At 51.7% G+C, this 25812-nt stretch overlaps 2 protein-coding genes and 1 long non-coding RNA gene across 10 annotated transcripts; 1 reads left to right on the top strand and 2 right to left on the bottom strand.

The window, feature by feature from the left end:
* The first annotated feature begins 118 nt into the window (after positions 1-118).
* MBD6 (methyl-CpG binding domain protein 6) lies at positions 119-9206 on the top strand. Of its 7 annotated transcripts, none has more exons than XR_011255980.1 (15): positions 1877-2175; positions 3199-3262; positions 3442-3578; positions 3867-3969; positions 4085-4247; positions 4464-5516; positions 5691-6352; positions 6632-6785; positions 6968-7137; positions 7255-7668; positions 7767-7819; positions 8025-8088; positions 8234-8403; positions 8669-8732; positions 8992-9206. XR_011255980.1 is itself a non-coding variant. In XM_069584862.1 (15 exons), exons 3-15 carry the CDS (start codon positions 3466-3468, stop codon positions 9000-9002), a joined length of 3213 nt encoding a protein of 1070 aa, XP_069440963.1. In that variant the 5' UTR covers positions 1892-2175; positions 3199-3262; positions 3442-3465; the 3' UTR covers positions 9003-9206. The 7 variants fall into 7 exon arrangements, 5 of the variants coding, with proteins under 5 accessions (XP_069440960.1, XP_069440964.1, XP_069440963.1 ...); XM_069584862.1 differs by having other exon boundaries at positions 1892-2175; positions 7748-7819; XM_069584859.1 differs by lacking the exons at positions 1877-2175; positions 8669-8732 and adding an exon at positions 119-194 and having other exon boundaries at positions 7748-7819.
* On the bottom strand, positions 1150-2404 carry LOC138437492 (uncharacterized). Its single transcript, XR_011255982.1, has 2 exons — positions 2298-2404; positions 1150-2053 (listed from the first exon to the last, which is right to left on the bottom strand). It is a non-coding gene; the product is annotated as an uncharacterized lncRNA (long non-coding RNA).
* Positions 9207-9361: 155 nt separating the features above from the next.
* On the bottom strand, positions 9362-22988 carry DCTN2 (dynactin subunit 2). 2 transcript variants are annotated; one of them, XM_069584877.1, is made up of 15 exons: positions 22752-22988; positions 21809-21877; positions 13845-13941; positions 13624-13685; positions 13181-13279; positions 12752-12912; positions 12411-12561; positions 12026-12091; positions 11779-11817; positions 11523-11600; positions 11367-11438; positions 11039-11141; positions 10835-10926; positions 9724-9806; positions 9362-9521 (listed from the first exon to the last, which is right to left on the bottom strand). In XM_069584877.1, exons 1-15 carry the CDS (start codon positions 22785-22787, stop codon positions 9509-9511), a joined length of 1221 nt encoding a protein of 406 aa, XP_069440978.1. In that variant the 5' UTR covers positions 22788-22988; the 3' UTR covers positions 9362-9508. The 2 variants fall into 2 exon arrangements, with proteins under 2 accessions (XP_069440978.1, XP_069440977.1); XM_069584876.1 differs by lacking the exon at positions 9362-9521 and having other exon boundaries at positions 9640-9806; positions 22752-22987.
* Positions 22989-25812: the final 2824 nt, after the last annotated feature.

Below are 25812 nucleotides of genomic sequence, written 5' to 3'. Positions count from 1 at the left end.
GCCTTGCCCTCCTCTCTGGGCGGGTCCAGAGGCCTACCAATCAGGAAGCGGCACGCCGGCGTTGGCCCCACCTCATCCCTTACGTCCGCCACTCAGGAGCCTCGCGGCACCGCCCCCGTCGCTCCCTCCCGCTTGGGGGTCGACTTAGTGTAGGACCCGGAAGTGGCTTTGGGTCACGAGGCTTCGCGGAGGAGGTGAGTGAGTCATGCGCGCGCGCGGAGGGGAGAGCTGGAGGGGGAGGGGAGGAAAGGGGGGCGGGGATGATGCAATGTTTGGCAACCGGTATCTGCGCGCGCACGCGCAGGGGACTACAAGGGTGGTGGGAGGTGCAGGGGGGGGTGGGGGAGAGGAGAGAGGGCGGGGCGCCAGCTCCCGGTACCCAACGGCCCCAACGGCTATCAACTGTGGTCGCCCCTAAGCTGCGGTGTGAAGGCTCACTGCAGCTTGTCTCTCTCTAGAGCTCTTGTTCCGCCCATCTGACATTACCCTCCGTTTTATCTCCACCAAAAGAAACTCCCATTTTCCTTGCCCCTGATCCCTTCCCTGCTAACGGACACCAGGTCTTTTAAACCTCCCACCTTTGAAAATTTGCATTCATCCACCAGGATTGTTTGCATCTTCTCGAGTTTTCTCTCAAAAGAAGCCAAGGAGCTTGACGTCCCTTGGTACTCATTTTAAGCTCTTCTCTGAAGAGCATCCTTAAACTTTTTTCTTTGTAAAGTATCTGATGAGCCCTCGGCATGCCAGAATTCGTGTTCTTTGCCGGGTGGCCCCGATCCCACTGTTTCGTCTAATCATCTTCCCCCAGTGGTGCTCTGCTGCCCTTCACCAAAGACCAGGCCCGCCCTTTTCAGTTATCAGACCTGCAGGTCCTGTGACTCCCTACTGTGAGGAGCTGGGCTCAGGCCTCCTACCTTAGGTGTTTGGGCTACAGTAGAGCCTTGTTGCCTGCGTGCACGTGAGCGCAAGAATGCCTGGGTCTGGGTTGTCAGGAACCCTGATTCTAGCCTCAGCGGTCCCTCACTTGCCCAGGGATCCTAGGCCAGTTACCTAATCTCGCCGTGCTTCACTGTCCTTGTTCGTAAATAAAAGATCGCCTGCTGGAAGTGAGATTATGAACTTGGAGGCAGCTTGAACAAAAGTGAAAAGCACGGTGGAAAATGCAAACTATATTTCAAGTGCCATTAGGTAGAAAACGGAGGCCATGTGGTGGCCTGTTACATATCCTGTCATATCCTCATGGGGGCAGCCAGAGTTTGTCCTAAAAAACTGTCACAAGGCTAGTTGTGGCTGGATGGCAAGTATAGGCGGTGGTGTGACCAGTGACAGGTCCTTGGTCAGGCCTGCACCACTACTCCGGAGCTCCATTTCTCCTGTAAATGGGGGTGGGGGTGGCTTGGACCAGATGGTCTCTCCTGGCCCAAAGACATGACCAGGTTGTCAGTGACAGGCAGAGGTCATGTGACTTGACAGGCCGGGGTCGTGTTTTGACATGTTGACCTGGGGAGGCGGGTCAAGTCCCAGCACACTACCCGGGAAGCCTTTGGGGCGGGGCAGGGCAAGTCGCGACTTTCATCTTTCGGGGCCGGCTCCTCCCGGACCTGGCATTCCTGGCTCCCCGAACAGATTGTGGCTTTGGAAGGGGCCCCTCCCCGGGGAGGGCTGGGATTGGCCACCAGTGGCCTGGGAAGAGGCTCGGATCCTTCCGCGGAGGGCGGGGGGGTGGCCCCCGCGTGGGGTGTTTGTTCTCTTGGGGATTAATGGGGGGTTGTGGGGGAGGGGTAGGCGCGCTCCCGCATGCGCACTGCGGCCCCTCCTGTTGGCTCGTCGTTGTCCGCTGGGCGGGGGCCCGGCCCCGCCCCTCTCCCGTCCGGGCAGCGGCGGCGGCTGCGGCGGTGGCGGCGGCGGCGGCGGCGGCGGCGGCAGCGACGGCGGCGGCGGTAGCAGCCTGCGCGGTGCCTTCTGGGAACGGAATCCCCAGGGCTGCCCCTGGCCCCCATGGCGCATGCGCGGGAGGCCGCTCGGTGATCCGCGGCAGCGGCGGCGGCGCTTCCTGCTAGGACCGGCCGGGGCTGTACCGGAGGCTCGGGCTCCACCGACCCTCCTCCCACTCCCTCCCACTCACCCTCTGGGCCGCGACTGCGCAGGGCGGGGCCGGCCGAACCATGGGCCGCGGTGAGTGCAGGGCCCGGCCCCCCCACCTCGCCCCTCCCCCTCCCCTCCTGTCCCTACCCTCTGCCCCCTCCGCGTCCTCTTGGCCCCTTTCCCTGGCCCCATCCCCACTCCCCCGCCCTCACCTGCTCCCACCGTTTCTCTCTCTCACTGCTTGACTTTTGCCTTCTTCACCTCCCTCCCCTCAGTGCTTCGCCCACCCTCCGCCCGCCCTCTCCCCAAGTTCCTTCCTACTTCGTGCGCCTTCCCCTCCTCCCCAGGCTGAGGGAAGCAGGCTGGGTGACAGGGCGCCTTGTTATGAGAGGGAAAGTTTAGAAGCCGCCGGTGTGGGGTGGGGGCGATGGTAGGTTTGGAGAGAATACTTGCAGGTTTGTGGGGCGTCCCCATATGTATCAGAGGAGAATCCCTCTTGGAGCTAAACTGAAGCCAGTGGGACAGGAGGTGCTGATTCTTCTTGCCTTAGGCTTGGGGGGAAATCCGGAGCTTCTGAGAATAGTGGGAGAAGACAGAACTGTGATTCCAATGTTTCTTAAGACCCAGGTGAACTAGATCAGTGATTGTCTAGTGTAGCCAGGCCATGGGGGGACTTAGGCTGGTACCACCCGAGCAAGCAGTTGGGCAATTGCCTGGTGTTCTGCGGGGCAATCCATACTTTTTATATGATCTTCCTGAGGGCGAGGGAACAGCAGGGGCCAGCCTTTCTGGGAAACTTCCTAGAGATTATGGGAATTAACCCGCACTCCTGGCTGAAGGTTTCTGTCCTTGGTGGGATGAGGGGGCCTCGCCCTTTATATGTCTAGGGATTGGGCTGTGATTCCCCGGTCCCTGAGAGTTGTGGCTTTGACCCTTTGGTCCCTAGGGACTGAACGTGGAGAGGATGGTTGTGGGCTCAGCCACCAGATCCCTGGGATCTTTCTGGGTGCTTACCTCCTGTTACTAAGGATCTTTCCCTTGAGTGTCCTGGTCTGTGGTGCTCTAGTAGGTTGGGCAGATTCCTGACCGTCCTTTCTCTCTCCTGTGTTGCAGGTGTGGGCTAAGCCGGCGGCCCCGGCTTTAGACTGGACCCCACAATGTTTGCAGACATGTTCAGGTAGCCATGGTGGGCTGGCAGAAGGTTCCTCCTCATTCTCTCCCCCAGCTCTCTGAGGGTTTCCCTTTGCTCCCGGGTTCTCTTGAGTCTCCCCACAACCTTTGCCTTGCGGGAATACTCCCTCAGGTACCCAGCCCAGTTTAATCCTGCTAATGCCACATGAATGTCTGTGTTATCAGGCACGTGGGAGCTGATTACACACAATGAATGGGGGCAATGAGAGCAGTGGAGCAGACAGAGCTGGGGGCCCTGTGGCCACATCTGTCCCCATCGGCTGGCAGCGCTGTGTTCGAGAGGGTGCTGTGCTCTATATCAGGTGTGGCTCCCCAAGTTCCCCGGTTTCTATCCCCAGGCCCTTCAGTTGCCTAAGTTTTCTCTCCTATTCCGTCTTCTCTAAGCTCAGATCGCTGGTGCCCTGTTGCTCTCTGTTCCTCTTCCTTCCTCGGCTTTTTTGCTCTCTGTGCCTCTGGTCCTGTGCACTTGTTCTCTCCATCTTTTTCTCTCTGCCCTTCCTAGGAAGGTCTTTGAACCTTTGAAGGTTCTTTTAGAGTGTCTTCCAGTTCAGTGTTATCTAGCCTCACACTCTGACCCTATCCTCTCCCAGTCCAAGTGGCACAGAGCTGTCTTCCTTGGAGCAAACCCGGAGCTACCTCCTCAGCGATGGGACCTGCAAATGCGGTCTGGAGTGTCCACTCAACGTCCCCAAGGTCAGAGTGGTGAGGGTGAGATTGTCAGAGAAACTTAATGCCGGTCACTGACTGAGGTAGCTCGCTCTCAGATTCTGCTCTCTCAGGGTCCTTGTCTGTGCCTTCCACCTTACAGGTTTTCAACTTTGACCCTTTGGCCCCGGTGACCCCGGGTGGGGCTGGGGTGGGGCCAGCATCAGAGGAGGACATGACCAAGCTGTGCAACCACCGGCGGAAAGCTGTTGCCATGGCAACTCTGTACCGCAGCATGGAGACCACCTGCTCACACTCTTCTCCTGGTGAGTGTTCTCCACTTTACAGAGACAGGAAAACTTAAGGGTCTGGAAGAGGGGTGGTGGGAGGAGGTCTGAGAGAGAGCAAGAAGGGTGGAGTGGGGAACTGCTTGGTGAAAGGAGGGCACAGGGAAGCTGGGAGTTTGCGGGGGGAGGGATGGAAAAGACAAAATTCCTAGAAGGGGAGCCACAGGTTGATGCTTTGTTTCTCATTTATTGCAGGAGAGGGAGCAAGCCCCCAAATGTTCCACACTGTGTCCCCAGGGCCTCCCTCTGCCCGCCCTCCTTGTCGAGTCCCTCCTACAACTCCACTCAATGGGGGTCCTGGCTCCCTTCCTCCAGAACCACCCTCAGTTCCACAGGCTTTCCCCCCTCTAGCAGGCCCTGGGGGGCTCTTCCCACAGCCAAGGCTTCCTGATCCTGTCCCCTCTGGAGGCAGCAGCAGCCCTTGTTTCCTCCCACGGGGGAATGCCCCCTCCCCAGCTGCACCTCCTCCACCTGCTATTAGCCTCAACGCCCCCTCCTATAGCTGGGGAGCTGCTCTCCGATCCAGCCTGGTGCCCCCTGACCTGGGCTCTCCTCCAGCCCCCCATGCTTCCTCCTCACCACCTTCAGACCCTCCTCTTTTCCATTGTAGTGATGCCTTAACACCCCCTCCCCTGCCCCCAAGCAATAATCTCCCTGGTCCCCCTGGCCCCTCTGGTCCTGCCACTCAGCCACCAGTGTCTTCAGCCACTATGCACCTGCCCCTGGTCCTGGGGCCCCTGGGAGGGGCCCCCACGGTGGAGGGGCCCGGGGCACCCCCCTTTCTTGCTAGCAGCCTACTCTCTGCAGCGGCCAAGGCACAGCACCCCCAACTCCCCCCTCCCAGCACTTTACAGGGCCGAAGGCCCCGTGCCCAGGCACCCTCAGCTTCCCACTCTTCATTGCCCCGTCCCTCTCAGCGTCGTCCCCGCCGACCCCCGACTGTGTTGCGATTGCTAGAAGGGGGCGGGCCTCAAGCCCCTAGGCGGAGCCGTCCTCGGGCCCCTGCTCCCACCCCCCAATCTTTTCCTCTGCCAGAGCCATCCCAACCAATTCTCCCTTCTGTGCTGTCCCTGCTGGGACTCCCCACCCCTGGCCCTTCCCACTCTGATGGAAGCTTTAACCTTTTGGGGTCAGATGCACACCTTCCTCCTCCCCCCACCCTCTCCTCAGGGAGCTCTCCTCAGCCCACGCACCCCATCCCACCTGCCCTCCCTGGGACCACCAGTGGCAGCCTCAGCAGTGTGCCAGGTACGTGAGTGCATCAGAGCCCTTCCTTAGGGTACAAAGAGACTGCCAAGACGTTGAAGGGAGAACTTAGAGAGCTCTGTAGTGGTTTTCTGGGTCGGGGGGCAGGGAGTTTGGATTCTTCAGATACTGGGAGAAAGGGTCTCTCTAGAGCTGAACCTCTCTTTTTCTTTGCAGGTGCCCCTGCCCCACCAGCTGCCTCCAAAGCCCCCCTAGTCCCCAGCCCTGTGCTTCAAAGCCCATCTGAAGCGCTTGGGATGGGGGCCGGCCCAGCCGGCCCTCTGCCTCCCCTGGCTGGTGGGGAGGCTTTCCCTTTCCCCAGCCCCGAACAGGGCCTGGCGCTGAGTGGAGCTGGCTTCCCGGGGATGCTAGGGACCTTGCCCCTCCCTCTGAGTCTGGGACAACCTCCACCTTCTCCATTGCTTAGCCACAGTTTATTTGGCGTGCTGGCTGGGGGAGGGGGACAACCTCCCCCTGAGCCCCTGCTCCCCCCACCAGGGGGACCTGGCCCTCCCCTAGCCCCAGGTGAGCCCGAAGGGCCTTCACTTTTGGTGGCTTCCCTGCTTCCACCACCCCCCTCAGACCTTCTTCCGCCCCCTTCTGCACCTCCTAGCAACCTCCTTGCCTCTTTCCTGCCCTTGTTGGCCCTGGGCCCCACAGCTGGGGATGGGGAGGGATCTGCAGAGGGAGCCGGGGGTCCAAGTGGGGAGACATTTTCAGGTTTGGGAGACTTGCCCCCCCTGCTGTTCCCCCCACTTTCAGCTCCCCCCACCCTCATAGCTTTAAATTCTGCGCTGCTGGCTGCCAGCCTGGATCCCCCCTCGGGGACACCCCCCCAGGTGAGGATAGGGGGTGAGTGGGTGGGACAGAACAAGAGATAGAATCAGAGATGGGAGCTGGGAATCGAAGGCTTTCAGTTTCATGTCTGAGCTCTTCCTTAGGGCCTTTGAGGAGGGCTTAGTTCTTAGCTGGGGGTAGGATGGACTGTAAGAATTGGGTCTGTATTTAATAAGCATGGCCTACTTCAGTGGGGCTTCAGTGAGATTTGTACGTGAAAGTACTATAAACTTATTGAATACTTTACACATGTAGATGTTACAGCTATTTTTTCTTCTTAGCCCTGTGTCCTGAGCGCCCCCCAACCTGGACCACCTACCTCCAGTGTCACCACGGCAACTACTGACCCGGGGGCCTCCTCTCTGGGCAAGGCCCCCTCCAACTCAGGGAGACCCCCTCAACTCCTTAGCCCTCTGCTGAGTGCCAGCCTGCTGGGTGAGTCTGAGGGAAGACTCTGTGGTGTGGGAGAGAAGAAAGGAAGCAGAAAAATTGGGAGTAGAGACTGGATGAATTAGGGAAGAAAGTCTGTGACCACTGAGTCAAGCCTGAAAGAATAGGGTCTGCTCAGCCTAATTGGTTTGCCCAGGGAGACCCTTGACTTCACACTTCCTTAACAGGTGACCTGTCCTCGCTGACCAGCAGCCCTGGAACCCTCCCCAGTCTGTTGCAGCCTCCCGGCCCTCTTCTCTCTGGCCAGCTGGGGCTGCAGCTCCTCCCTGGGGGGGGAGCTCCTCCACCCCTCTCAGAGGCTTCTAGTCCCCTAGCCTGCCTGCTACAGAGTCTCCAGGTGAGGGGATGGGTGTGTGTTAGGGAGAAAATTTTTTCCCCAAACTGGAAATAGACATTTCAAGTTAAAAGTAGCTGGAAGTGCATTGAAACTGACAGAGATCTGTTTTGTCTGCAGATCCCTCCAGAGCAGCCAGAAGCCCCCTGTCTGCCCCCTGAGAGCCCCACCTCAGCCCTTGAACCGGAGCCTGCCCGGCCTCCCCTCAGTGCCTTAGCCCCACCCCACAGTTCTCCCGATCCCCCAGTCCCTGAGCTGCTCACTGGGAGGGGGTCAGGGAAACGGGGCCGGAGGGGAGGAGGGGGACTTAGGGGCATTAATGGTGAGGCCAGGCCAGGCCGGGGACGAAAGCCTGGCAGCCGGCGGGAGCCTGGCCGACTGGCCCTCAAGTGGGGGGCACGTGGTGGCTTCAATGGACAAATGGAACGGTCCCCAAGAAGGACCCACCACTGGCAGCATAATGGGGAGCTGGCTGAAGGGGGTGCTGAGCCCAAGGATCCATCCCCTCCTGGGCCCCATTCTGAGGACCTTAAGGTGAGTGTGGATTAAGTAATGGTTATCTGGGTACAAAGGCCCTGAGGAAAGGTTGAGGCCAAGGTGTCTTTTCCTACAGATAGTCCATCTTTTCTCAGGTATCCCCAGGGGTAGTCAGAAAGTCTCGTCGTGGCCGCAGGAGAAAATACAAGTGAGTATACTGGCCTTTCCAGCTTCTTGTTGGATTTATAGCAATAGTTAAGAGTGATTTGGCTTTCAAAAAGGCAGTACTTACTTGAATATGAATAAGGATACTATGCCTCTACTGTCCACATGTAGAAAGTTTCCCACCCAAACTCTGAAAATCCCCTGGTGCTCAGGGACGTGCTCCTGATCCACCTGTGCCCTTATTGCAGCCCAACCCGGAACAGCAACAGCTCCCGCCAGGACATTACCTTGGACCCCAGCCCCACAACCCGCGTAAGTGTGCGTCACTGCGTGGGTGGGTGGGAGTGCGTATAAAGGATGAGGCAGGAGGAGAAGGTTAGTGGGAGTGGGGAGAAAATAAAGGACTTCCTGATACCCAGCTGTTTGATCACTTCTTTCAACTTCCCCTCTTGTATAGGCGGCTGTCCCTCTGCCTCCCCGGGCCCGCCCTGGCCGTCCTGCCAAAAACAAGAGGAGGAAACTGGCCCCATAGCAGCCATACCTGGAGCTGGATCTGACCCTGACTGGGGAGAGCTGAGTGCTGAGCCTTGGGAGCCCCTGCCAGCCACCTGCACCTGTGGACAGAGGGTGGGGGCACTACTCCCCACTCAGAGCACAAATGCAACCCCTTCCCCCACAGTCCCATCCTGAGCCATTGCAGGGGGTAGGGAAGCTCACCCCCTCCCCCCCCAAAGCCATGTCACTGAAAAGGCCTGGGGGGGGTGGTATATGGCCCTCTCCCCACCAGGCTAAGGGGAAAACCCCCTCCCCCAGGTCTTTTATTTGTTTAAGTTATTTTTGCACAAATGACTCTTTTATATTTAATTCGACTTCATTGCCTCCCTTTTTGAAGCCAGCAGGCTCAGTTTACAAACCTGTGAGCTACTGTTGGCTGCTGCCCTCCTTCCTAATGAAAGGTACAAAGCAATAAGCATCATGCGTCCTCCCCTCACCCCTGCCAACACCCCTCTGCCTCTGGCTCAGGTTGCTCAAAGCACAGATCCCCCTCTTACCCTGTCCCCAGGTTTGAAACACATAGCCTCATTTCAAGGTGTAGCCAGCTTCCCTCCACTTTCCTCTGGGATATGAAGAGGGGGTAAGGGGGCAAAGAGAGCCCTCTGGGTGTCTCCTCCCATACACACTACACTGCCCCTTCTCCCCCATCAAAACGCTCAGAGACGTTGTGACGATGCGACTGAGGATTATGCAACATGGTCCAACCGGAGCGGCCAGCATGACCAGCTGTCCAGGGGCTGCCTCCTGCCTTTTCTTTTGTAAAGACAAGACCCTTGGGAGTTTTAATTCTGTTTTGTACTTGCCCTGTGGGGCCTCCACTGCTTTTCTATGGGAGACACTCTTAATTTAACAGATGAGAATATTTTGAAACTCTGGCTCTGACTCTGTCCTCATTTTTTCCTTAGTTCTTTTGTAAGAACAGATTATAATTTAAATCCTACTTCTGTGGTAGAGAGTGCTTAGACTGTCTGTTACACTGCGTATGTCTCTTTCAGTGCTGCCTCTTCCCCAGGAAACAGCAGAGGCCACACAGAGTACAACAGCATTTAATGGTCAGAAACAGTTGTACAGTATTACAGTCAGCCACAGAAGCTGTGCTGGAGGACAGGACCCAGTCCTCCCCCACACCAGGCAAAGCAGTATTGGGCAGGAGCTGGCATGTGGCTGGGCCATGTCCTCATCCCTGTGGCCTAAGAGGAGACCACCATTTAATATCCCCAGCTTCCACTACTCTTCAGAGGAGGGGGTGTAAGCCCCACATGCAAGAAGCCCTTGCCCCCAGTGTCAAATGGGACGCAAGAGTTACGATTAAGGGGAAACCCTGTGTAAGGTATTAATAGAGTTCAAAGGGGTAGGGATTACCCCTGTCCTCCATCACCCAAAGGTGCTCACTTTCCCAGTTTCTTCATCCGTTCATCAATGTTGGCAAAGTTCCCCTCAATTGTGGACAGGTTTTCACGCATCGTCGTCTGCACCTAGAAAGCGAGAGAGCTGTTTCACTGTCAGGTTCAGGTGCTTACCTGGGTGAGGCCCTGAAGAAATTCTCTGAGAGAAGACAAAGACATGCAGGAGAATTCCCTGGTGGTCCAGTGGTTAGGACTCTGCACTTTCACTGCTGGGGCCCAGGTTCAGTCCCTGGTAGGGGAACTAAGATCCCACGAGCTGCACAACAAAGCTAAATTAGAAAAAAGAAATGGAAACAGCTTGTGGGCCCCAGAATGGGAAGGTGACTTGGAGCACCATGGACCTAGCATGGGATCTGCTAAACAGGCAGGCCTCTTAAGAATTCCCATCCTGACTTTAACCAGAACAGTTCTTTCATCTGTTTTATGTACTGAGGGACAAACAGGATTTTGTTGAAGTAAGGGTTTCACTCATCCGAAGTTTTAGAAAACTGCTTTGGAGGAAGAACATACCATGCCAAGCACTTTAATTTATCTTGACAGTCCTGTGATGCCAGAATCCCAACTGTAGTGCATCCCCCAGCACTGAGAACAGTGCCTCTGCCATAACCTGAAGACTTGCTCTGTGCTGGGCACTGCTTAGAGAATGGAGAGGTGACGCTCACAGCTCAGCGTCAGGAAGGAAGGGGCAAAACCAGGTGGGAGCCTGGCTCCAGATTTCAATGCCCATGTTCTGTCTAGTGTCCTGTGCTCAGGAACACCTGGTTGAGGACCCAGGGAGGATAAAAGCCAGCTGAGACTATAGAGGGAAAAGGTAGGTTTTATAGGAAGAATGGAGGTTTACTGAGCTCTTACCAATTCACTCATATTACTTCATTTAATCCACATAACTCTGAAGTAGGTATAATTTGCCAGATGGTGAGATGGAGGTTCATAGGTTAAATAAGTTGTCACATGTCCCATGGCAACCAAGAAACAGTATGGAGACTCAAACCAAACCCCTGCCACACCACTGTGCCACCAAATGGGCCAAGGCAGAACCCTCTGGAGCTGAAGCTGGAGAACCTTGCCTGTGTGTGCTGGGGAAGGGAGGCACTCACCTGAGTCAAGAGGGTGGCATTGTCCTTGAGGGAACAAGCAATCATCTGCTGTGTGGTATCCAAGTGTGTCAGAAGCTGACCAAACTGCATGGCTGTGAAAGGTCAGAACAGCAGGCATGGCATTAGAATCCAAGACCAGAGGGAAGGGAACAAGAGTTGCTCACTTTCCATTCCTCTTGACACCCCTTGTGGCTGGCCTCCCACCTTGTTCGTGTAGCTGTTTGATGGTGACAAGTCTCTGTACCAGCTCAGGAAGGGAGGTGGCAATGGGGCTCCAGCGCTGTATGGTTTCATACAGCTGGTGCACCTGGAGGGACAACATAGTGACCAACTTCAGCCAAATACACCCCATTAGGGTGAGACAAGTGCAAGCCGGGGCAACAGGGAAGCACTGCCTTATCTCAGCTGGTAAGAGCTTATGAGGACAGTAGCCTGAGGATTCAGTGCTCTCATGCTTTGCTCTTTCCAGCAGGAAGAGTACATGAGGGAGCAGGAAAGGGTATGAAGATGGGAGGAAAGGTCTCTTCCTGACCTTGCTCTGTGTATCTGCATCCTCTACAGAAGCTTTATGCTTGGCAATCTCATTCACTTTTCCCAGCACACTCTGAAAGCACAGATTTTAAGCAAAGGCATCAAGGTCTTCCAAAGTCACTAGCTGCCTGTAATCCAATTTGCCTCCACTTAATACCTGTAACCGAGCCTCCACTTGGTCCAAAACTGCAAGGTCCAGGGCGCCCACCTTCGCCTGCAACAGCTCTACAGTATCCTGGGGGCGGGGTCAGGACAAGTGCCATGAAGCAGACAGAATCAGACTAGAAAAGGCCACCTCATATTCCACTGAAGGTAATGAATAAACAGCTACAGATCCAAAAATAATTTTCTAAGCAAACCCAATCCTGATATCCCCTCTGTCATCCAAAGACTCCAGTTCCTTTTACACTCACCATGAGGCAGGCTCCCTGCAGACCTGCTGAAAGGGGATTCTGATGGGGAAAAGAAGCAAAGAAGTTAGTGATTCTCATCTCTCCAGGTGATTACCACCTTCTCTCATCCTTTTGGGTTCCAGCAGGCAACTGCTGGCTGCTCCTGTAACTGGAACCTGTTCCTGACTCCTCCCTGGATTCTGTGGAATGCTGTGGACCTTAGGGCTCAGGATGTGAGGGTTGGAACAAGTACAAGACAGCACCTGACCTGAGCATCCTGATCACAGCGTACAGTGGCTTCCAGCTCTGTCAGGCGCTTCTCGAGTTCTGCCACCTAGGGGAGGAATGGGGATATTTGCCATCCACCTACCTCCCTTCTGCTGCAGTGGGAGGTAAACCTTGCTCTTTGCTGGTCTGCTTGCCCTCCCCTCCCCTCTCCCCACCACTCTGCCAAGGGATTTCTTTCTCTGGAACACAGCCCTAGTCACAGTCTTAAATGAGACATCAAGAAGAATCAAGCATTCCCAGCACCCTCTCCCCAGACATGATTCCTTGGAGGGTAGCAGAAAAGTCTCCGGAGCCACATCTTCCCTGGCCCCTTAACCAACATTACATACATCCACACACATACACAAACACACACAAAAACATACTTTGGCAGCTTGAGAGAACTTGTCCTGCTCAGGCCGAGAATGCAGTTCATAAGTGACCAAGCTGCTATCTGGGGGGGTCCCACTGGTGGTCTTGCCCCCTGAACCAGTCCCTTTGCTGTTCTTTGTTGCTTCCAGCTGCAGCAGTAGGCGCCTGGATCAAAAAACCAGCAATATTATCACGACTTGAAGGATGTGGGTCAGCCCAGTCACTTGTTTCTGCCTCAGGGTCAGCATTAAGGAACAGCTAGGCCACCTCTCCCCTTCGCAGCCCTGTCAATACCTGGCTGGAGTCCCTCTACACCCCAATTAGCAATGATCTCCCAGCAAAGTCTGGCACCCACTTAGCCAGAGCTCCATCAGGGTCAGTAAGGTTGATTGCGGCATCTGGTCCCAGCAGCTTCTCCAGATGGGAAGCAACCAGCTGCTGCTTCAGGGTGGCCAGCTGTTTAGCCAACACCACGGGGGTCAGCTTCTCCTCAGTGGCTGATTCCTTCACTGTCGTCTGGTATGAAAACAAATAGACAGTGAGGGGTGCTAAGAGTAAGTCAAGAAAAAAAATAGATCAAGACCCTTAAAGATAGCTGTGGCTAAAAGTCAACTGGGCTGCTCCTTACCCACTTACAGCACTAACTATAAATTCATGTGCATTCCCAAACTCTGAAAACCTCAGCCCCCTTAGGGAGGAGCTTAGGGAATCTTTCTCCTCCCGCTGGGAGGCCTTCCTCTGCTATGTAAGTCATAGCAGAAAGGTGAGAGGAGAGTCTAGTTACCTTGATTTTTTCAACTTCAGTTGTCAGCTCTTGGACCTCATGCAGTAGTCTCTGGTACTTTTGCTGGGGTGTCTCCTTTACTCCCAGACCCTCTCCAAGCTAGAGAGCAAGCACAGATGGTGACATCACACCTCCTAGAACAGGGACCCTCAAGAATGTATTTAAAAACAAACAAACAAGAATGTATCCAAATCCAGTCTGAGTTTGTAAGGGTATTATACCCAACCATCATCCTCACTCAGAAGACCTGCAGAGAGCTGGAGGCCTGGAGACACTCCATAGCCAATAGCAGGGGGACAAAACATCCTCCCCTGCATCCCGCTGGGCTTCTGAGGAGCCCCAACCAGAGAGGAACCCAGAATCCCACCTATATCCCTGCTCTGTCTTAAATGCCCACTGGATAGGATCGCTGCACTATTCCCATCAACACACAAACAACAAACCATCTCATATTCTCCAGATTCATATCCCGTTCTTTTGGTTTTTCCAATTCGATCTGAGAAATCTGCCAAGAAAAGAAGATGGAATTGAGGGCCTGATCAGGACCCACGGCAGTCATGATCTCAGTGACTGTGAGGGCTTCCATAAGATAGCTCTTTCCCCAAAGCAAATGTCAGTGAGGCCTGAGGTCAGGCTTCCCCATCCAATTTCCAACCAGTCTCACCAAGTCCCTTTGTGCCCACTCTCTTGTCTTTGAACTTGTCATAGGCAGCATTGGGATTGACAATGATGTGCTCCACACTGGTACTGGTCAGCTCCTCCTGCAGAAACAGGTAGTTCAGGACAGGGGAAGATTCATTCCCACTCTAGAACTTCCCAGAGCCCCCCAAATCCCCAAACCATTAGGAGACTGGGCTCTACTCTCCCAAGGGGAAAGAAGGACAGCTCCAATCCAAGTTATCGACCCAGGTTCACCCTAGGAAATGAAAGCTTCCTGGTAAGTTTGGAGTCTCAGTTGTATAAATATTAACACCCTGATTCAACTGGGAACAGAGGCAGCATAACCTCCCCACCCATTCTGTACATAAGCCTCCTCATCCCCTCCCCTTCCCCAATCCAACTGGGCCCTCCCAGTTATCTGGCAACATGATGCACTCAGGGCAAGAAACCAACCTGACCTCTTTTAACCTCCCCCTCCCAAAAGTAAATTTCCTTGCTGCTGAGGAAGTCCCTTTTCAAGCTAACCTCCCATCCTTGCTGGAGGGAAAGAGGAGCAATCAGGCTACTAGCTCTTGAGCATCAGAACTTGCATGTGCTGCTAAAGGGAAGGTAACAGCTTTTAGATACAAGAGAAGGTTGGCAGAGGACCTGGCCAGATGCCATTTCCAGACTGCCATGAAGTCAGGGAATTCAGGGGAGAGAGAGAGGAGGCAGATACTGGGTTATTTTTTAAGGGACATCTTAGAAGCAACAGCATAAACTGTATCTGGTTACCAAGAGTACCCATCGGCAAAGGCCACAGGTACATTCTGAAACAGAGATAGCCCTGCTTCTTCTCAAAGAGAAGCTGCAGCACTGGCCTCTTCTCCCTGACCCTCTGCTGTTTCTCAAGCACTGAAGCTCTTTCATAGGAGGGGGCATGGCAAGCAAAGTGAAAGAAACTTTACCCTAGAAACTGAGGCAGAAAGGTTCCCTCCTTACTAGTTTATCTGTTAGCGGTTCACAGTCTAATAACTACACCAAAAACAAGTCCTCCAAACTGCATGTCTCTCCTTCAATTGTCAGCAGTCCAACAGGTCTCATCATGCTTCTGGAGAAAGTTGAAGGAGACCTGGAAAGCCTTTTTCTTGGAGTGGACATCACCTTCTACTGGAGAAAGGCAAAGAAAGTCTTCTTTCTTTTAACCAGAACAATGGTTCTCAACCCTGCCTGCACAATCAAATCACTTAGAAAAGGGGTGGGGGAGAAAAGAGGGATGGGCTCACCTCTGCAGATCTGATTGAACTGTTCTGAGGCAGGGCCAGGGTAGTAGACCAGTTTAAAAGCTACCCAGGTCATTCTAATATGTATCCAGCACTGAGACTCTCTGACTGTCAGTGGGTACTAGGGGCTGATGGGGCGCGGGGAGAGGTTATGATGGAGAAACATGGAGAAAGAGCAGCAGACGCAAGCTCCACTCTTCATCTCTGCTCTGCTATTACCGAAGGAATCAGTATGAGTGGCAGATTTATAAACGAGGGAGGAGGCAGGTAAGGAGAAAACATCAACTGTGCTTTTCACCTCTTCAGGGAAGTGCTGGGCAGAGGGGCAAGAGCTAAAAAAGATTAAGGGGAAATAAAAGGTTTCAAAATCCCATATGAAAGTGCCTACGGGAAAAAACAACTGAGTCACATATTCTCTCAATCTTCTCTGAAGTGTTATGGCCAGAGCACCCACTGGTCAAATAACTGTGGTCTCAGGCCTCTAAAAAGTGTGTGTCCAAGATGGACTCATGTTCAGGAAAGAACATTACCCTCTTTCAAGCTCACCCTCAAGAATAAGAATATGCCACTCCTCCCTCTGACAATGAGGTAGGGAAAAGAAAAAAAAAAACCTCTTTAGAAGGCATAGTCTACAGACTAAGGAAAGCAATCACAGCTACCATTTTGTTAAGCCCTTACTACGGGCCAGGCACTACACAGACGAGAACATACTTTCTTATTTAGTTTTCTAAAGAGGGAATGTGTGGAGTAAAAAAGGGTCACCACTGGAGTGTGAGTGTCGGAGCTTCTGGACACAGCAGGGACGGTCAGTAATTTCATCTTACTAGTCCTGCTGCAAGAGCACATCCTGGGGCAGAAGGGCTACCCAGCGCTGGCACCCTCCTGGAGCCTCTCCGAGGGTGTAGCTCCGAAGGCTCAGGTGGACAGCACACTTGAGCCCTTCAGAGGCACCGACTCTGCCAGTGTCTTGGAGGTCTGGGGGCATGGGCTGGAGGTAGTGTCATTATGGTGATTCATGAGATGGGAAAAGGTCAGCTGGGGTTGGGGCTGAATAGAGGAACAGAAGATTTAGTAGAGACAAAAGGACAGAGAACAACTGTCCATCATAGCACACCCCGTTAAAAAGCAGATGAAAGGTCAGGCTTCTTACCAGCTCCTTGTGGTTTCCCCAGAGGTGAGAAAATCAAAAGAGTTAAAGGAAAGGGATGGGGAAATGGGGGTGAGGGAGGGGAAAAAAAAAAGACAAAATTGTTATTAGCAAATTGTCACATGCACTACACGACAGTCTTCAAATATACTGCATCTCAGGGCCCAGGGGAGCCTAGCAAAATTGGGGGCCTAGCCAAGAAATTTCAGCTGGGGTCACTGCATACCCCAAGAGAAAGAAGAGCTTGGGACCCTGTCCTCTATGGTGGTCAGGATGTCGTGAAGCTTTGCCGTGAACAGCAGCAATTCAGGATCACCTGGGAACTAAGGGTTAGGTGTTGCGAGCCAGTGGCACGGAAGAAAGTGGGGGCAGAGAAGGCTGGGGGAGGCAGGGAGAAGCTGTAGAAACGGCAGAATGTGAAGCAGAGGCTGTGGAGATGAGTCTGAGGGCTTGTAGCTGATTGAGGGTCCATGATTCTCAAGGGAAGTAGTTCATGGCTCAAGTCTTCCTGTCTCTCGGTTTCTCTAGTTTTGAAGAATTAGGCATTTGAATGGCAGAATCAGTCATAATGCAGGTGCTTATGTAGGTGGTTTCATGTGACTTTGTGTTAAGCAGAACAAAGTGAACTTTCTAGATTATAGATGGTAAGTTCAATGAAATGCGAAGTACCTAACTGCAGGCCCATCCTCATTCAGTTGCCAGAGGAGAGGCAGGGCAAATCCTGGTCCCTTGTGTAGTCTGGTGTGTTTGCATCCATCTTGAGTGCTTGGAAACTCACCCTACACTCTGAGGGATCCAGAGCAACTCTGCCATGATGTGCTAGCACAGAGTCCAAAAGACACTCAGATTCACAGCTACCAGACATGTGCAGAACATATTCTTCAACCCTCTGTTCACAGGGGTTGGAGGGTATACAATGGGGAAAAGTAAGAGTCTTTCAAAAAGAGGCCTTATTTTAGCCCAAGCCACACAGATAAGGCTTCACTTCCAAGCAAGACTGGTTAAAGAATTGCCAGGGAAGGACAGATATATGTGTATGAAAAGACATGATGGGATAAAAACAACTACATTCTGCCCCAGAGATTTCAGCTAGATGCATCAGAACTTCAAACTCTAGCCCAGCCAAGACTCCTCTCTCAGTTCAGGGCAGAGGTGGATCCAGGTCCTGTGGTCTAAGGCTGGGATGTCTCTGTTACCTTTCTCTTGCCTCACCAAGCTAAAACCAGCTTGATTAAAAACTCAAGGGAAAAGAGAGGACAATCAGCCATAAGTTCAAGTCCAAGTCATGAGGAATGGGGGAGGACAGAAAAATTAAAAAAAGAAAAGTGGTATATGCATATTAATTTGTAAATCATATATACCACCTCCAAGTCTGACCTACGGTTGGGTTGGGAAATGAGATTTTTGGGATAATGTCTGTAACCTGGAGTAGTAACAATCACTATGGGAGCCTACTACACCCAGCCAACTTGATTAGAATTCTAAATGCCTTGATCCCAGGGACATGACTTCCCAGTCCCTCTCATTAATAATCTCCCAGACTCCCCAGGGCTGTTTGGCTAAGTGGCTGTGCCTCAGAGGGCAAGACCTGAGGTCCTAGATCAGAAACAGGAAGAGGTCACTGCCGCTCGCTCCCTTAGCCTGTTCAGGCTCTTTGCCAACACCGCAGCCAGGGGGACTTCAGTACCATGAGGACACGGAAGACGGATAGTGCTGTAGAGTAAAACTGTCCAGGATGGACCAACACAGTGCTGACCATCCAACCATTTCTAAAGGAGGGGTACAGAAACAGGAAGACTTGTGGAAGCACAAAAAATCCAAGTTAGTCCCTTAAAATGCATATAACATCCCTTTCCTAGCCCATTTACTTTCTCTAAAGCCTTAGCATAAGGGAATATTAAGATGAAGTTTTCATCTTAATCAGGTATAATCCACACACTGCTAAGAAGTGAGGACTGCTGCTGTCCCCCTTGTTCTTAACCCCTGTCCAGAATGGCTAAAAGTCATTCCTTTTCTCTTAACTCCATTTCAGTCTGTGGAGGAGAAAGGCAACCCCCTTCCAACTCCTGCTCTTAAATTCCTCATGTCCAGAAGTGTTCCTAGTCTCCATGCTTCTATCCCATCCTCCACTGGACAGTTTTATTCTGCAGACGTCACAAGGGGAAGACACAATGATGCATGAATCATAGTTGTGTTTCTAAACCTGGATTAAGAATCTTTAACCATGAGGCCAGCAGGGCCCTTAGTGACCCGGCCAGAGATGCATTAGAATTTAAAGCAATTAGCTGCGACAATAGCACAGTGAGAGCACTGCATGCGAGATGGCAAATGAAAAAAAAAACATGCAGAGAAGAAGCATTGAATGATCTTACTTGTGCAAACTAGTGTCCAGGCAAGGTGGTGAGGAGGGAGGATGGGGGAAGCATTAGGAAAAACTCAGGTAAGTTCCAGTGCGCCAACAGTCAATGAACACAATCAAGCATACTCTGTGATATCCCAAACTGTAAGGAAGAGAACTTACTATTTCCCATCTCAGGCTGGTGGAGGGTCTGGCATCATTTACCCTTTGGAGAACTGAAGGCCCTGCCAGGGCCCCACCAAGCTAAGGCTAGGTCATTTTCCCCCTTCCACATGGCATCAGGATAGGCATGGCATAGAGGGAGGAATTAATCCTGTTTCTAGCGAGTTTTCTAAACTTACTCCCCCTTGCTCCAGCACTTCAAAAGTGGGGAGCAGAACGCCTATACAGACCCAAGCGCAGGCTGTGGGCTCAGTGGGGAGGGAATTCCAGCTGAGAATTAGCTTTCCTGACAAGACATTTTAAGAAAAGTTTCCAAAAAGCTCATGGCCCAAATCAACCCAGGAGTGTCTGATATGCAGAGGGGATCCTCCTACACTGAGGAGGAAAGGGCTAGCCTGTGTGGTTTTCTGGCCCATTCACTTTAGAATATTTTAGCTCCTGCTAAAACTGTTTTAAAGGGACAGCAGAAAAATCAGGACCATTTTTACCTAAAATAAAACCTTCTACTATTTCCTTTTCCATCCTTCCCACTATGGGAATTGCAAACTTTTCCGTTTAAGTAAACTAGCAATTACAATCTTTTGGGTGTATTACAGGGTATTATTTCCTTCGGCAGCCTGATTTCTTCCATAGCGGAGCAATCGAAGGAAGAAGGTGAAAAGACAGGGAAGGTCGTCAATAACCTTTGATTACTTCTTTAGATAAAAATCTGGAGACCGCCCTGAAAGGTTCCATTAAGAAGTTGATCAAATTGGTTGTCTCCAGGGAGGAACTGACCATTGGCAGGCAGCAGTGGGAAGAGACACTTTTTGTTCTATGTACATATATTACCTATTTTTAAAACTAATAAAATTAAAGTTCCAAATAATCTGGAGACTAAGGCAGAGCATGCTCTTGCTGGAGTTAAGAAGGTGACTGAAACCTCATGGTTCAGCCACAATAGTGGTGGTGTGCAGTGTGATCCATAATGGGTCTTGGGAAGGTAAGTGAGAAGGGGACCAGCTGCTAGTGAGAATCCAGGCCTCAAGGAAATGAGGATGCTGGATTGTCTAAGTACAACCAACTGCTCCTCAAGTTGCACACTTACGTCAGTATTAAGAGCAGTGGCAGAACCATTAGTCAGCTGACTTCCCGAGAGCTGCCCTCGTAAGGCCCACAGGGACATGCAGGGGCCAGAGACATTAGCTGACATCAGGAAACATCTCAGACCTCCCCCACTCCCGCCAGGGCTCCTGAAGTAGCTGAGTCTCCCGACCCTACTCACTCCTCCCTAGTGATAGTGTCATTCTGCTGACCCTTAGGTGATGGAGGCAACTTAGCTCCTCTTGTGTTTACCATCCAGTTCTTATCTACTTCTATACTGGTATTCTGGCTACATGCTGCAGGAAATGAACATCAGCCCATCAGACACCCCGCTAGATGCTACTAAAATAGGCTGCTCAGGTTCAGCAGGGAGAAACAGCCAATCAGCGCAGAAGAGTCAGGTTCTTCCATGCCTGGGATGAAGGTCATGCTCTTCTTATTAAGAGATAGCCCATGATTTCGAATGGAAAATTACAATTTATTTTTTGGTTTGGAAAGGGGACTGCTATATTACCTGTTTGATCATGGTCAGTGACAAAGGGATAAACTTCCATTCATTATTTCACCATGAAGGCTTGATATTTTATAGATAGAGCCCTAGGCTAGAGCTGAACAGTCTCTGAACTATGGTAGCAGAATGGAGTCCTCAGTATATATATATATACTTCTGCCCTTTGAGTCATAAATAGCTTCTTAATAAGATACCTCTTAGAGTGAAGGTGCAAACCTAGGTCCTGAGCAATGACACCACCTGCATTATTTCCAGATACTCAAGTTTGGGGGACAGACTGACATGCCAGCAAGTACAGAAGCAACAAGAACACACCACTCAGAGAGGGGACAAGGAAGGTGTTCCCCACAAAGAAGGAACCACTTCCACATGGGGGAATCAAATAAGGAATAAGTGAGTACGCCAAGCCATACATTATAAGCCAGCAACCAGCATTCTCCAGAACTAACCAGCCCCACAAACGTAGCCACAGGACTCACAGACACACATACAGAGCCTGTTTCCACTGACTCTTAGTCACAACTTTTTTGAGATCTCATACCATCAATGTGACCCTAGCCCAGCTCTCCTTGCAAATTATAGAACCTAAAATACATCCTATAAGACATGTGAACAGATCTTTGCTCCCCTTGGCACTTACACTCAGGGTTTCCACTATGTTCACTTCATTCACTCAGTTTTTTCTTTCATATTTCCTATATGTATCCTAACTCTCTCATTAGTCTGGGGGATTTTTGAGGGAAGGGACATTTTTCCCTCTGTACTGAACAAAAATCAACACAAAATGAACACATTCAATAAACAATGCTAAGTGGTTTCCCTTATGGTTAAAATGTGTCCATAGCTAATTCTTTCCTCTTGAGTTCTTCCTGAATCTGAAAGTGCTATCAAGTCCTCTCCTCTGCTGATATGAAATATTTATGTTCTTCTTCAAATTCCTTCTGCTCTGACTAGTTCTCTTATCTTTCTGAAGTCTCCAATTCATTTTCCTTGCCTAGTGGATTCTGGATACTCACGTAAAATCACGTATAGTATTCCTCTATACTTCAAAGTCTAGCTTGTTAGGATGTTAATGAACATTGAATGAGAGATATATTTTATGAAATAGAAGGTCTAGGTCTTAAACTCATGCACTTTTTAAATGCGCAGGCTTCATGACGCATTACCACGGACTAGCACTACCAGGCCTAAGTCACTAGCACCCAGCCTGTTTTGAAATATTTCAATTTTATTTAAAAGGCCTAAGTATCAGGCCTCTTAGTTTTAATTCCACTGACCTGACTCTCCTTCCTGGCATTGCTCATTTGCAAGTCCTGCAACCTACATACCACCCAGGCTGGGTTGGCATACCCGCTTATTGCTGTGGCTCGCCAGCAAAGGGAAAGGGCCTGCCTGGGAGAGAGATCAGAATCCACAGGAGTCCTGAGGCGCCACATAGTCTTACCGCATCAAACTCTGCTTGATCATCCTCAGGCAGGTCGCTGGTTTCATAAACATCTGGCTCGTTCCTGGCCTGCAGGTAGAAGCAGTGACCATCCAACCTCACTACCCAGCAACACCCCTGACCCCACTCCATTTGAACAAGTTAACAGAGAAGTCAGGCTGTGATGCCAGGATTCCGCCCCTTCTTTCACCTGCCGGGTGAACTGCCTGTCATTTCCCATGTCTTAACAGGGGTGGGGATAACAGTGGAGATGACTGATGGTAAATGGTGAGTGTTAAGTGATGACAAAGATGTTGCCCTGAATCTGAAGAATGACGGGTCCTGGGCAATCAGAAGTAGGAGAGAAGCCATCATTAGGCCCTGCACACACTACCCTGGCACAAGGGCTGAGAGTGACTCAGGACCTTAGTACACAAGGTCCTATTCCAACCCCCCACCCCGTGAATGCAAGTAAGGCAACACAAAGGGAGGTACATGCCGGCATGTGCCGGGCTTGGGAAGGAGGTTCCCTAGATGACAAGAGTTCTCTATCTGGGGTTCTGTCACGGTAACCTCCTCACTCTTTGCAGAGTGAAGGCCATCACCAAATGGCTTGGTCTGTGTGTCTGAGGTGGGGGTGAGGGTCTTATGGGAATATCTGGGAGACACGGGAGGTGTAGACACGGATGGTAATAAGCACTAGAGGACAGTGCTAAGTGCCTAGAGACCATTTCTGGGCCGAGAAACCGGCGACTGCCGGAAAGGGGCCTTGTAGGCCTTCGCATAGCCCAGCCCAGTCGGGTCGGAGTCCGAAGGGTGCTGGGGCCGGTCAGGGAGCTAGCGGCAGGAGCCCTCGGGGCTGAAGAGGGGTGCAGGCGGGAAAGGTCACGGGTTGGTGTCTGTTAGGGGTCTTTAGGAGGTTGGGGGCGCGGTCTTGGGGAGCCAGGGCCGGCCGTGTACTCACAATGCCGGGAAGGTCGGCGTACTTAGGGTCCGCCATGGCGGCGGCGAGGCAGGGTTGGGGGACCGGGGCCTCGGCAGAGCCGGGGCCGGTGCTCGGGTGGGGGAGAGGATGGGTCCCGGTCCGGCTTAAGGCGGCCGCAAAGGGAGCGGCGGAGGAGGCGGAGGAGCAGGAAGTCTCGCGACAGGAGTAGTAGAGAGGAAGGGTGAAGCAAAAGTCGCGAGAACAGCCCGCTACCACACCCCTGGAGAGGCAGGGATTGGCGAGAACGAGGCCGGGAATGAGGTAATGGCAGGAAACCGCCGCCTAGGATTGTGGGATATGCAGTCTTGGCCCACCCAGCTTGGGTGGGGACCGACGTTAACGCGCTTTGGGAGCTGTGTCACATAACTTATTTTCTTTCGTCTTTATAGCGAGTCTGTGAAAGAGCTTTTACAATTCCTGTTTTTCGGTGGATAAATTTGTTGTTCAGCCGCTAACTCTGTCTGCTGCTAAGTCGCTTCAGTCGTATCCGACTCTGTGCGACCCCACAGACGGCAGGCCACCAGGCTCCTCTGTCCCTGGGATTCTCCAGGCAAGAACACTGGAGTGGGTTGCCATTTCCTTCTCCAACGCATGAAAGTGAAAAGTGAAAGTGAGTCGCTCAGTCATGTCCGACTCTTAGCGACCTCACGGACTGCATCCTACCAGGCTACTCCATCCATGGGATTTTCCAGGCAAGAGTACTGGAGTGTGTTGCCATTGCCTTCTCCCAACTCCTGTCTAGCTCTTTGCAACCCCATGGACCGTAACCCGTCAGGCTCCTCTAGCCTCCACTATCTCCCACAGTTTGCTCACATTCATATCTATTGAGTCAGTGATGCTCTCTAACCGCTAGCCATGTCAAGCTCCCAGAAATTAAATGACTGGGTAAAAACAACACAACTAGGTTTGCTAAGGCACAGCCAGGGCTTTGAAACAACAATAAGTAACTTTAATAGAGATTTAATCGTGTTGGGAATGAGAAAGTTAACCAGGTTAGGGCTGTCAGATAAAATACAGAGCTCTTAGTTAAATTTGAATTTCACATAAACAACTAATAGTCTTTATAGTATAAGTATGTCCCATAGGATATGTAGGACATATACATAAAATAGACACATTTTACTATTTTATCTGAAATTCAAATTTAACCAGGCATCCTGTTTTTGAATCTGGCAATTCTATCACAAGTTAATAAACACTTGGTAGCACCCTCTGTGCTCTTAATCCCTTCACTAATGGTTTTCAGACTTTTGAATTTCACAGTTTAGTACAATTAAAACAATATCAAACCTTTCTGAGGATAGGCATAGTATTGCTACTTTTTTATTTTGCCAAGCAAGTATTTGCCAAATCTATTCTCTACTATTACCATCATTACTTAGTAGAAAAGTACAGAAGGACATACAGTACTCTCAGAATAAGAGATATTCCTTTGAAACAACAAATCCAGCTTTATGAAAAAACTACCGCATTCACATTGTGTCGTGTTTTTTTGCCGGGAGGGATCCATACACGGTCAACTTTTGTCTGACCAGTGACCCTGCATTGACTAGTATTCTGAAACCCCTTCACTAAGGATGTCATCCTGGAGCCCCTGGGGGCCTAAGGTTGGGATATTTCCTGAGCTTGCAGGATGCTGCAACAATTAGAAATAGTGCCAGACCAAGAGACTGGAGAGATGCCTGTTTTCCTGAGTTTAGAACTCATTGTCATTCAGTGTGTACTCTCCTGGCTCCTCCCCAAGCCTTTCTCTCCACAGTGCTACTGCCTTGCCATCCAGTTTCTTATGGTGAACCTCTTTCCTTCAGTTTCCTTAAGATTCAAGGTGGGTTAGGGGTATATGTCCAACTCGGAAACCCCTTTAGCTGTGTTCTGAGTGGTTAGGTCTTGTTTGGCCAGGCCATCATTGTCTCTTCCTTGCCTCAAGTGACCTTAGACACCAGACAATTGCTAGGCAGAACCTCCCTCCCTCCTTTCTTCTCCCATCACCCTGCTCCTCCCCCTGGCCTAGAGTCTCAACTCCTGCAGTCTAACTCTGTTGGCCAGCAGAGGCCCTGTGACGGGGAGAAAAATCAATCCCGCCAGCTTCTAGATGGTTCTGCCCAGGGGCTGCAGCAGCAGTCCTACTGGAGGGGAGGAAGGACATGGAATTTCTAGACTTGGCTCTCTCTCTCTCTCTCTTTTTTTTTTTTTTGCCAGAGAGAGGGGAGAAACAGAAGAAAGGCCTGAGAAAGGGGCTGGAGTGTTGGGACTGTTCAACAGAGTACTGCGATAGGAAACATACTCACATAGGTGCCTAACCCTGCCTGAAGCCCAAGTGCAGACGTCAGCTCTAGAGGTCCTTTCTTCAAGCCCCTCTGGTCTTACCCACCACCATCATCTCTCCTCCATCACTGCTTTATGACTTCCTCCCTCTTGCAAAAATTCCTCTGGACCACCACCATCCCAGCTCCAAACTATGAGGCAAAAATGCAAATTACCTGCTTTTGAATTTTGAGAGACCAAAATAGGACCCCGGGTAGCTCAGCTGGTAAAGAATCCGCCTGGCAATGCAGGAGACTCAGGTTCAATCCCTGGGTGGGGGAAATGCTGGGGAGAAGGAAATGGCAATACACTTCAGTATTCTTGCTTGGAGAATCCCCATGGACAGAGGAACCTGGCAGGCTACAGTCCAGGGGGTCGCCAAGAGTCAGACAGGCCAAAATAGGAGATCACAGGCCAAAATAGGAGACCTAGTCCGGACCTAGTATCTATGTTGGGGAGCGAGTAGAGTCCTTTTGGATGTAGGAGGGGAAGGGAAGAACCAGACCTCCCTTGACACTCTTTAAAAAATGGACCCTGGACACCCACCTCCATAGGGATACAAGTAGCTGCCCCTGAAGGTTTGAGTGAGCTGAGGATCTTTGAGAGGGTTGTGGGGAAAGAGAGGAGGAGACGTGTGCTGCCAATCTGGAGAGAGGACTGTGATGGAGGTGAAGGATGCCCTGGAATAAAGGAGGTGTGAGTGCTGTTGACTCTATCTCCGGCGGGAAGACAGACC

The sequence above is a fragment of the Ovis canadensis genome, chromosome 3, assembly GCF_042477335.2.
Source record: "Ovis canadensis isolate MfBH-ARS-UI-01 breed Bighorn chromosome 3, ARS-UI_OviCan_v2, whole genome shotgun sequence".
Lineage (NCBI taxonomy): Eukaryota > Metazoa > Chordata > Mammalia > Artiodactyla > Bovidae > Ovis > Ovis canadensis.
The sequence above is the reverse complement of the archived record's forward strand: the minus strand, read 5'-3'. Positions and strand labels throughout refer to the sequence as shown.